A 12,133-nucleotide genomic window follows, 5' to 3' on the forward strand; every position below is an offset into this window, starting at 1 on the left:
CTAATTATACACCATGGCTCAGAATCACAAAAATATTATATATTATCACCATGTATTTCAAATATTAATTCACTTTAAGTCAAATAAGACATTTCATGAATTATATATATCCGAAATCTCTAATTCAAAAATCAAGACAAAAAATTCCCCTTGCAGTAATTCAAGGTAGCCATTTGTTACAAAAGAAAGAAACCACAGAATATGATACTTTTTACCAGAGATAAGAATGCATAATAGAAAATACCATGTAATAGGATATGATAACTAACATTTGGATAAGAATATATTCCTATAATTGCAAAGCAAAAAAAAAAAACAAAAAAAAACAAAAAACCAGTAAGATGTAAATACTCAAAATACCCAGATAAATCAGTAAGACATTTGTTTCACAATATTCACCTATTTATTTATATGCATATGAATATATGTAAATATATGTATACATTTACATATAAATATATAAGTGTGTCTATATATATCAAACTGTCTTTCTTGAGAGTTATATGGCACAAAAAAGATAGTTAAAATGCAGTATTTATGGTATTTTTCCTACATTAAGAATATATATGACTTGAAATTAATGTTCAGTGGTATAGAAAGATCAACAGAACACAACTTACAGGACCTGGTCAAAATATACAGTTTATTTTTCTTTCCTTTATGCTTTTAATAAAGGAGATATAGATAAAAAGAAGAAAAACAAAAATTCTGAAGACTATGATTTTCCTACCAGTTATCATAAACAAGGAAAATCTGTTTTCCCAAATTATAACTAAAACACACCCAACACACACACGAAAGGAAGTCAGACAGGAAGAAAGAAAAGAAAGAAAGAAAGAAAGAGAAAAAGAGAAAGAAGCTAATGTCCTTTTAGCATTAAATATTTCCTTATTCTAATAGGATTCATTTTACCAGAAAGATCTGGCAGAAACTAGCACCTGAAAAGTACTCATGGCTTTCTTATTAGAATATGAAAAAAACCCATAGAAATTTTAAAAAGATAAACAATATGCTAGAAGCAGTTCTAATGTGATCAAAGAATGTACTATGTGTTGTATATATTCATAAAAACTGTTTTATCCTATTTATTATTATCTAATTCAGAAACCATTTTTAAGGCAATTTTACTTGACCACCACCCATTTCCCATTGTGACAAATGATTCAATATCCAGTATCTTCAACCATTTTTTCAACACTGAAGTATTCAAGACTCACTACTATATGAATTTATAGAAATGTTACATAAATCAGTATTTCTTTAACAACTATAGCACCTGAAAATTAATAGCCAAATTCTGAAAAACCTGCTCTCTCCTTAAAAAACAAAAACAAAAAAAACCCAAATCCCAACACTCCCTTAAATGTCTCCCTTTAAAAATGACATAGGAAAAATGAATACTCTTAAGACTTCACTAATCCACAGGAAACAGCAATATACAGTATTTTAAAAACATTTCTGAAAAGGCAGCATATTCTTCTGTGTGTTGCAATAGACTCTCCAGATCTGCAATCGTGCTGCAGTCATGAATAAACATATTCCTCTGAAGTTCTAAGTATGTGTGTCCATATGAAGGGCATGAGGCATGCACATCAGATTTGAAATGGATTTACATTACCTCCAACCTTAGGGCCACCTGCTGAACCAGGCTTCCTTGCACTGTTGACAGGATTTCCGGATGTTTTAGGTGCAGGAACCTTGAAGGCTGAAGCAGTTGATGATGGCCTATTTCCATCCACTGATTCTTCATCATCAAAGCTTTTATCTGCACAAAGCATTAGAAAAATGTATTTTAAGAGAACTAAGCTTTGCTCCATTTTCCATAAGACTCAAAAATCAAATAAAGCTACATATAAAATCATTACTCTATAAGATATAATACAAAATAAAGCTCCTTTGAATAAGCATTTATATATTGGCTAACACCACATAAAATACACAGTATAATTTAAAAATTGATTGCACTATTATCCTATTTCCTACCTATATATTAAGTCAAAACATAAAACCAAATACATTAACTCGAAGGATAGCAAAGAGCATTTTCATTTTTTCTGCTACTCATGTAAGCATTTTCTCCCAGCTCCTCCCATAGTGTATCTTCCAGCACACCCTGCCTTATTCCTTACACCCAGATCCTGCAACTTACAATCACAGATCCGTTTGCAAATCAGTCGCCTCATTCCTCTGAAAGCTCTTAATTTCCCTCACCCTAGGATGCTCCCAATGGTTCACATGGCCAAATACAGCAGATTCAGTACTAATCAAAGATTCTATCAAAAATAGACAGAAACAACCACAGAACCACCGCTGAGGTTTGTGCCGGCATTTTTCTTTCTCTTCCCTGCCCTAGGTGCTGTAAGAGCCAATCAGCTACAAGGTGACATCATCTTATGGCAGCTACTGCCAGATGAAAGGTAAAAATTCTCCATGTATTTAAAATATTATCTATGCAGCTGCAATCCTTATTCTTTACCTAAATTTCAAAGGCTTTCAATACAAAGGTTTATAAACCTAAATTTGTTTTCTCCTATGTAATTCACATGAAAATTAATACAAATACAAAATAAGGTTTTATGCAATATTCATTCTGCTGTGGTGCTTATTATTGCATCAGTAAAACATGGAATATCACAGTGCTCATTACTGTGCATAATTAACTCTGTAATCTTACAATTTTCTGTTTATTTAGGGCACAGAAACCAAACCAAACAATTTGTTTTCATAAATGATTCTAAAATATTCTACCCAAAGCTCCTTTTAGAATATTTATTAATGACCACACTAGGATCATCTCCTTGTATAAAATGGAACCCCCCCAATCCCCACAAAAAAAATCACAAGCTGTATGCATTTACTTGTCTGAGAAGATGGTTTTCTCTAGGACCCTGCACAAACCAACCACGACAAACAAGATGGGCGAGGCAGAGAAGCAGATTTACCACAGGCTTCAGATCAATATGTCAGTCTTTTTCCTTTCAACCTGCTCCCCCTTACCTATGCAAATACCCAAATCAACTAGAATGAAATCATTACTACAAAGGGATACTTCAAGTCCAACTATTAAATATATTTTAAAGAAAATATACCAAATAAGTGGTAAGACTTTTATTTGGAAAAAAGAAAATCAAATAGACACACCAATATAAAGCCACACTCAATTTCAGCAAGTGGTTTTTTTCCCTTAAATAGCACAATTTATAAGAAAAAAGTACCTTCAAGTTAAAAGACATTTTTTTTTTAGCATAATAATATTAGGGAGCCAGATGGGATCACTTAAAACCTACATATATATAAAGGTTTGTTCTGTTAAAAACACTAATCTGGGGGGGCGCCTGGGTGGCTCAGTCGGTTGAGCATCTGCCTTCAGCTCAGGTCATGATCTCAGGGTCCTGGGATTGAGCCCTGCATCGGTCTCCCTGCTCAGCGGGGCATCTGCTTCTCCCTCCCCCTCCGCTTGTCCTTGTGGTCTCTCTCAAATAAAATAAAATCTTTAAAAAAATAAATAAATAAAAATAAAAACACTAATACGATCCCAAATAAACTTTTTTGCCATCACCATGTAAAAAAATATACAGCTAAGAGAGACAGAGTAGACACATAAATCCACAGAAAGATAGGTACTGAAACACCGAATAGCCAGAAGTTCCCATGGAAACAGTGTTCTGTTCCTACACACACAAGAAATGAAGAGTAAATGTCTCTACCACTTAAAAAAAATTAACTCTTAACATTCTAAAACTACTGGGAAATTAAATTTTAACTTTTTATCAAAATAAGGTAGATGAAAGTGTATAAATCCTAAGTATGAGTGCAATGAATTTTCACAAAACAAACATGCCCATGTAACCAGTCTCCAGACCAAGAGATCATTATCAGCATCCTATACGCACCCTCATTGACCTCCCCAAAATCATTACTTCCTATCAAAGCCAACTAACTAGCCTTGACTTCATAATTGGCTTTGCCCATTCTTGAGCCTTATACAAAAGGAATCATACAATATCTACTCTGATATCTAGCTTCTTTTCACTCAATATGTTTGGAAGATTCATTTTCATTGCTTATAGTTATCTAGTGTACTATAATCTAGCAATATCCATTCTGTTGATGGACCTTTGAGTTGCCAGTTTGAAATTATTATAAAATAGTGCTCCTAAGAGGTAAGCAAACAAAGTTAAAGGGTTCTAAGACTTCTAAGCATTATTGTGGAAGTAGTAAACACACAATTTTTGATTGAGTAAGTCAAATATACATATCGTAACCTCTAGGACAGCGGTACCGGACCAGCAGCAGAGCATCACCTGGCAGTTTCTTAAAAATGCAAATTCTCTGGTCCCAACAATAATCTAATGAATCAGAAACTCTGGAGATGGGGGCCCAGCATTCTGTGTATTAACAAACCCTCCCAGTGACTCCGATGTATGGTCAAGTTTAAGAACCATTGCTCAACAGCAGGAGTTGGCAAATTTTTTTCTATAAAGGGCCATATAATAAATATTTTAGGCTTTGTAAACCATACATGTGGTCTCTCTGTGCAGCTACTCAATTATGCTACTCAATTATGCCATTGTAGTGCCAAGGCAGTGATACAGGATATGTAAACAAATGGGTGTGGCTGTGTTTTGATAAAATTTTATGTACATCAGGAGGGTACTACTGGATTTAGCTTGTAAGCAACAGTCTGCCAATCCCTGCTCTAGGGTAACCACTAAAATAAGACTAACTGTATACATAAATAAACTAATACAAGAAAAATTTTTAAATCTGATTATCTGAAAAGAGGCAGGAAGGGGACAAAAAGAAGGACTGAAAACAAGTGGATGAAACAGAAATAGAAGGCAAAGGGGCAAAAATGAAGCCAAATATATCAGTAACTACCTTAAAAGTAAATGAACTAAATATTCCAAGTAAAAGACCAATATTGAATTTTAAAAAATAGGTTGCTTAAATGAGATATACTTTACAAAGTCACATAAAAGTTAAAGGTAAAATGACAAACTACAGCAAACACCAAGTTGATGTAGCTTATTCTAATTTCAAACAAAGCAGTTTTAAGAAGCATTACTAGAGATAGACTCTTAATAATGATAAAGGGGGTCAATCCAACAGGGAAAAAAGAACCCTAAATTTTTATGTACCCAGTAACACAGCTTCGAAAATATAAAATAAAAAAGGACCTATCTACAGAGGGGGAAAATTTTTTACAACTTCCAATAATGTTATATCTTTTCTTGACTATAAGCTAAAAGAAATTCATAAAATGAATTCATCATCAAAAGTCCCTAAATTAAAAATGTTTTGTAATTATAAAGATTATAAATATTCTAGGCTTAAAAATATTTTAACTATAAAATATTCAGACCAAATCAATTATATTTCTTCCTAGCACCTATCACTTCCTGAAATAATACTTTTAAGAGTGAACTAGAAGTTGGACTGAAAGGGAGCAGAAACATTATCTTGTTTACCCTATAACCCCATTACCTAGAAAAATCCCAGGATAAGTATCATAGTTAACCCTTCTTCCTACTTCCTACGTTTGCCCTTTTGAGCTTGTTTTCAAAATAATGTCCTGAGTTGAACGAAGTCACACCACCATTGCTCAAAATCCTCTTATGACTCCATAAAAAGGCCTACCAGTACTTCAAAATCTGCAAGATCTTAGATACTATGTAGTTCTCTCTCCAACATGACCCAACTTGCTGCTCTCCATCTTTTGCTCCAATCCAGCCTCACCAGTCTTCTTGCTGAGACTCCCAAGAGGGCCTGTGCACTTGTTCCCTTTGCCTAGAATGCTCTTCCCCTCCATAGCTGCCCTATTTACTCACCAACTTCAGAACTTTATTCTTCTCTTTCCCAATGAAGTCTTCTCTGGATACTAAAATTATAAACTTTCCAACATCCTGACACTACTGATCTATTCCCTACACCTCCCTGCTTTATTTCTCTCCTTAGCACTTACCTCTATATATTTTACCTTATTATCTGACTCTTCCCACTGAAATGTATTATCTATTAGAGTAAGAAGTTTTGTCTGTTTTGTCCACTGCCACAACTATGCCATGTGGAACAATGCTTAGAAGGACCCATTTCATAGTAGGGAGACCTTCAGTCTCCAGGTTACTGAAACAAAACTCCAAAGGCAAACAACTATAAACACTCAATAGAATAGACATTTAAAAAAAAATCTTCTTTAAAACAATTAAGTACCTGACAAAATAGTAAGAAACAGGGGACAGAATCAGTACATATGAATTTCTATTCTGAAGGCCTTGTGAGGCAAAGGAACAGATTTTGAAGCCCACATAAAAAAGATATAGAGTCTAATATGATATTGTTCCCACTGAAAGCTGGTATACCAAACAACTATACTATCAAGGTTAAAGTGAACCATAAGTAAGTCCTTATCTTCTTATGGCCTTTTATTCTTTTCCAATTTTTCTCAAAAGAAAGCAACAAAGAAGTAAATCAAAAGGAATACTTGATTAAGGTCAACTGCTTGGACAGTCAAGAGAGTCAAGCCCTTGGAACTTAGCAGGCTCACGCTGGTAGTATTCCTACTCCCACGCAAAAGCCAAGGCAAATGCAAAATTTTCCTGGGATAAAGTCTCTGGCCTCATATTACGTGCACAAATAATTTTTGAGAGGTCACTTGGCATGACAGGAAACAAGACACCAAGAGCAAGAATAAACAGAGATAGATAATAGGAACAGATCCACTAAAAATCCTAGAGTTACCAAGCATAGACTACAAAAGCTTTACTAGACAAGCTTGAAAATAATTTCAGGGATCAGAAAATTTAAAGAGGGGCGCCTGGGTGGCTCAGTCGTTGGGCGTCTGCCTTCGGCTCAAGTCATGATCTCAGGGTCCTGGATCGAGCCCCGCATCAGGCTCCCCACTCCATGGGAGGTCTGCTTCTCCCTCTCCCACTCCCCCTGCTTGTGTTCCCTCTCTCGCTGTGTCTCTCTCTGTCAAATAAATAAAATCTTTAAAAAAGAAAAATTTAAAGAGTAACAGATTTAAGATTTATTTATTAGAGAGAGAGCGTGAGAGCATGTGTGTGTGAGCAGAGGAGGGGCAAACGGAGAGGGAGAGAGAATCTTCAAGCAGACTCCCTGCTGAGCATGGGGCCCAATGCAGGGCTCAATCCCAGGACCCTGAGATCATGACCCAAGCCGAAACCAAGAGTCAGATACTCAATGGACTAAGCTACCCAGGTGCCCCAAAAAGTGACAGATTTTTAAAAAGACCAAACAGAACTTCTAGAAATAAAAATATAATGACTGAAATTTAAATTCAGTGGGCAGACATGACAGATTAGATACAGCTGAAGTGAACTGGAAGATAAATCAGAAAAAAATCACCTGGGATACTTATAGTAGGTGCTTTAATGTTTACTGAATAAAAGAGGATTAAATGCAGAAAGCATGATTATGTTGACACCTTTGTTCTCACTCCAATGTTTCAAAAGAAATTACTATGGTTTGGTGCAGAAAATGAACAAGATGAACCTATTAAAAAGTACTAGAGGATAAAAACTAATAAAGTGGCAAGCTGCAGTGGTTATGTGTGTGACGGAAATGGAAGAGGAGAAAGGAGAGTAGCTAAGAAGAGTGGGAGAAAAAGATGGAGATAACAGATAGGGAGGAAGAAGAAATAAAAAGAAGCCCAAGTAGAAGAAGACTCTACCTTTTGTTGCATTCATATAATAACGGGACACTGTTGTCAGCAAGCACTGAGAGATGATAGGCCCATAATCCCTTATCTGCAATGCCTGAAAGTCAGTAAATTCTAAGAGTCTAGCTTTAGCATGTTTTGTCTTTTTTTTTAACTCCAGTGTAGTTAACATACAGTCTTATATTAGTTTCAGTTGTACAATAGTGATTCAATAATTCTATCCATTACTCAGTACTCATCATGACACATGTACTTTTAATCCCCTTCACCTATTTCACCCATCCGCCCATTCACCTCCCTTCTGGTTACCATCAGTTTGTGTCCATTGTTAAGAGTCTGTTTCTTGGTTTGTCTCTCTTTTTCTTTGTTCCTTTGTTTTGTTTCTTATATCCCACATAGGAGTGAAATCATATGGCATTTGTCTTTCTCTGACTTATTTCACTTAGCATTATACTCTCCAGATCCCTCCATGTTGTTGCAAATGGCAATATTTTATTCTTTTATATGGCTGAGTAATCTTTATATATTAATGGATGCTAACTCTTTCTTGGATATGTCATTTGCAAGTATCTTCTCCCATTCCAGAGGTTGGCTTTTAGTTTTGTTGATTGTTTCCTTCACTCTGCATAAGCTTTTTATTCTGATGTAGTCTCAACAGTTTATATTTGCTTTTGTTTCCCTTGCCTTAGCAAACATATTGAGAAAAATGTTGCTATGGCCAGTATCAGAGAAATTACTGCCTGTGCTCTTCTAGGATTTTTATGGTTTTACGTCTCATATTTAGGTAGGTCCTTATTCCATTTGAGTTTATTTTTGTATTATGGTGTAAGAAAGTGATCCAGTTTCATTCTTTTGCATGTAGCTATCCAGTTATCCCAACACCATTTGTTGAAGAGATTTGTCTTTTTCCCACTGCATATACTTGCCTCCTTTGTCAAGGATTAATTGACTATAATCATGGATTTCTGGGCTCTCTGTTCTGTCCCACTTATCTATGTGTCTATTTGTGCCAGTATCATATTGTTTTGATCACTACAGCTTTGTAGTGAATCCTGAAATCTGGGACTGTGATACCTCCAGGTTTGTTCTTCTTTTTCAAGATGGCTCTTTGGGGTCTTTTGTGGTTCCATACAAATTCTAGGATTGTTTGTTCTAGTTCTGTGAAAAATGCTGTTGGTATTTTGATAGGGATTGCATTAAATATGTAGATTGCTTTGGATAGTATAGACATTTTAACAAGAAGACTTGTTCTTCTAATCCATGAGCACAGAATATCTTTCCATTTGTTTGTGTCATCTTCAATTTCTTTCATCAATGTTTTATAGTTTTTCAGAGTACAGGTCTTTCACCTCCTTGGTTAAGTTTAATACTAGGTATTTTATTATTTTTGGTGCAACTGTACATGGGATTGTTTTCTTAATTTCTCTTTCTGCTGCCTCATTATTATTGTATAGAAATGCAACAGGTTTCTGTACATTGATTTTGTATCCTGTGACCTTACTGAATTCATTTATCAATTTTAGTAGTACTATGATGGAATCTTTCAGGTTTTCTATATATAGTACCATGTCATTTGCAAATAGTGAAAGTTTTTTTTTTCTTACCCAGTCTAAATGCCTTTTATTTCTTTTTCTTGGACTTCGAGTACTATGTTGAATAAAAGTGGTCTTATTCTGGATCTTAGGGGAAAAGCTCTCAGTTTTTCACCACTGAGTACGATGTTAGCTGTGGGTTTTTCATATATGGCTTTTATTATGTTGAGGTATGTTCCCTCTAAACCTACTCTGTTGGGAGTTTTTATCAAAAATGGATGTTGTATCTTGTCAAATGCTTTTTCTGTGTCTACTGAAATGATCATATGTTTTTATTTATTTATTTATCTGAGAGAGAGCAAGTGTGAGTGAGAGCACAAGCAGGGGGCGCAGCAATGGGAGAGGGAGAAGCAGGCTCCCATGAAGCCTGATGTGGGGCTCAATCCCAGGACCCTGAGATCATGACCTGAGCCAAAGGCAGATGCCTTACTGACAGAGCCACTTAGGAGCCCCTGATCATATGGTTTTTAAACTCTCTCTTGTTGATGTGATGTACCATTGTTGACTGATCTGTGAATACTGAACCACCCTTACATCTCAGGAATAAATCCCACTTGATCATGGTGAATGATTTTTAATTTATTGGTGGATTCGATTTGCTAAAATTTTGTTGAGGATTTTTACATCTATGTTCATCAGCCTGTAGTTCTCTTTTTTTTTTTTTGTAGTATCTTTATCTGGTTTTGGTATCAGAGTAATGCTGGCTTCATAGAATGGATTTGGAAGCGTCCTTCCTCTTCTATTTTTTTGGACTAGTTTGAGAAGAACAGGTATTAACTTTTCTTTAAATTGTTGTCTTTTAAAATTCATTTGGTAGCAAAATCTAAACTGATTTGAACTTAGTTTATGGCAAAACATGTGAACTGACATGAGGCTATTTATTGTTTTTACTTCACTCATTGTGAATTTGCATATATTTAACTGTAAAAATATTAATGTGCTTGATTACAAGGTACAGCCCCAGACCCAGCTGAAGTTGTTGTATCACATATGGTTATGATCATTACTTTTCTAAAATCTGACCTACTCAGAATTCCAAAACATAGCTGGTCCCCAAAGTTTCAGATATGAACTGTAAATTTATATTACCATAATCAAATCCCTTCCCTTTTTTCTTTTTCCCTTCAAAGGAAAGCCATATATTCAAATGGCTATTCAAACTTTTCACTTCACTTTTATGGGTACATGTGTTCCAAAACCTGAAATTTCTGCTTCTGAATTCACATAAAGGATGAAAAACTCCTCCATTCTTACATGCCAAACAAAAGAGAAAGCCAAAACTTTATATCCTATCTCATTTAAAAAATTCATTTTGTGTGGCTTTCCTTCAGTAAATCAACGAGTTCAGAAAGAAGAACCCACAATACCATAGATCTTCATGCACAAATATACTGTTTCATATTAAGTAGCTTCTTATACCAAAGTTCCTCTTTTCCCTTGAAGCTATATCCTTCCTTATTCTAATTAAAACAATGAGTAAGAGGACTCTGGATTCCTGAGTGGTTTTACCCTCTTACATATCTAACAGTGACCACGGTTCATATGTAACAGATAAATTAGTAACTGAGATCAGGAAACAATAATCACTATAAGCTCTGGTACCACAGGTGTCTCAGAAAACTCAAGTGTCAATTGCCTACACTCCTCATTCTGCTTTTACAACAGAACACTCTCCTTGGCTTTCCTCTGACCTCACAGGTCCCTCTAGTTCAGTCTTTCTCCTTTATCCAATCACTAAATGTGGAATATCCTCCTTCTCTCCAGACTACACACTTTCTAAATGTCTTCATCCATTCTCAACAGTTTAAAACATCTATATGCTGACAACTCTCAAATGTTTGTCTCTAGCCTATACCATCTCTGAATTCCAGACGTAAATATTCAACTGCCCTACTAAACATCTCCCCCATCCATAGATATCTCAAAGGTATCTCTAATCTGACATATGTAACCTAACACCAACACCATCTTCAAACCTGTTCTCTGTTCTCCCTAAATCTACCTCTATCCCAGTAAATGACATCACCATCTATTTAGCTACTCAAGCTCTTGATATACAAGGAGCCGCATTCCAAGTTCTCTGCCCCACACGGATCACGTATTAATAATTCTTGTTCTATATAACTCCAAATTATATCTCAAATCCACCTAATTACTCTTTACTTCTGGTGCCATTCCTAATCTAAGACCAGACCAGTATCTTCTCTTCCTATATTGCTCCAACAACTTTTTTTTTTTTTTTAATATTTTTTATTTATTTGACAGAGAGAGACACAGCGAGAGAGGGAACACAAGCAGGGGGAGTGGGAGAGGGAGAAGCGGGCTTCTCGCGGAGCAGGGAGCTCAATGTGGGGCTCGATCCCAGGACCCTGGGATCATGACCTGAGCTGAAGGCAGACACCCAATGACTGAGCCACCCAGGCGCCCCGCTACAACAACTTCTTAACTGGTCTCCCTGCTTCCATTCTCGACCTTCCAAACCCCACAGTAGACAATGAGATCATCTAAAAATGTAATTTAGACCAGTGGCTGCTAAAACTGTTAAATGAAAGGCTGATGGGGAACTTTATAAAGAACAGATCAGGCTAACAACACCTGAACCCACTGTTCAATATTAATATACAAAAAAAAGGACAATCAGGCACTGCATGGCTTCTGATAAAAATGCATAATACCACCTATAAAAATGTGTACCAAAAACCGCCCAAGAAACAGAAACAAAAAATTAGACCTGATTCTGATCAAGCCATTAGCAGAATTTTTAATTTTCAGGAAATAAAGGGGATATAAAAACCTTTAAAACAGAAACATAAAATCACCATGGCAATGTAATCATCAAAATCTAGTATGTGGGAAAACT

General features: G+C 35.6%; 1 protein-coding gene across 50 annotated transcripts in view; it reads right to left on the bottom strand.

The window, feature by feature from the left end:
* The window catches only part of CLASP2 (cytoplasmic linker associated protein 2), a 182,613-nt gene that overhangs the window by 118,627 nt on the left and 51,853 nt on the right, over positions 1–12,133 (bottom strand). For 35 of the 50 annotated variants that reach the window (XM_078073999.1, XM_078073975.1, XM_078073973.1 and 32 more), the window contains one exon: positions 1,619–1,765. In XM_078073999.1, coding sequence (XP_077930125.1) covers positions 1,619–1,765 — 147 coding nt within the window. Of the gene's footprint in view, positions 1–1,618; positions 1,766–2,149; positions 2,365–12,133 lie in introns of those variants that run through there. The other 15 variants (XM_078074024.1, XM_078074035.1, XM_078074005.1 and 12 more) reach the window with 3 other exon arrangements.

Source organism: Halichoerus grypus, chromosome 1, assembly GCF_964656455.1.
Source record: "Halichoerus grypus chromosome 1, mHalGry1.hap1.1, whole genome shotgun sequence".
In the NCBI taxonomy this organism is placed as follows: domain Eukaryota; kingdom Metazoa; phylum Chordata; class Mammalia; order Carnivora; family Phocidae; genus Halichoerus; species Halichoerus grypus.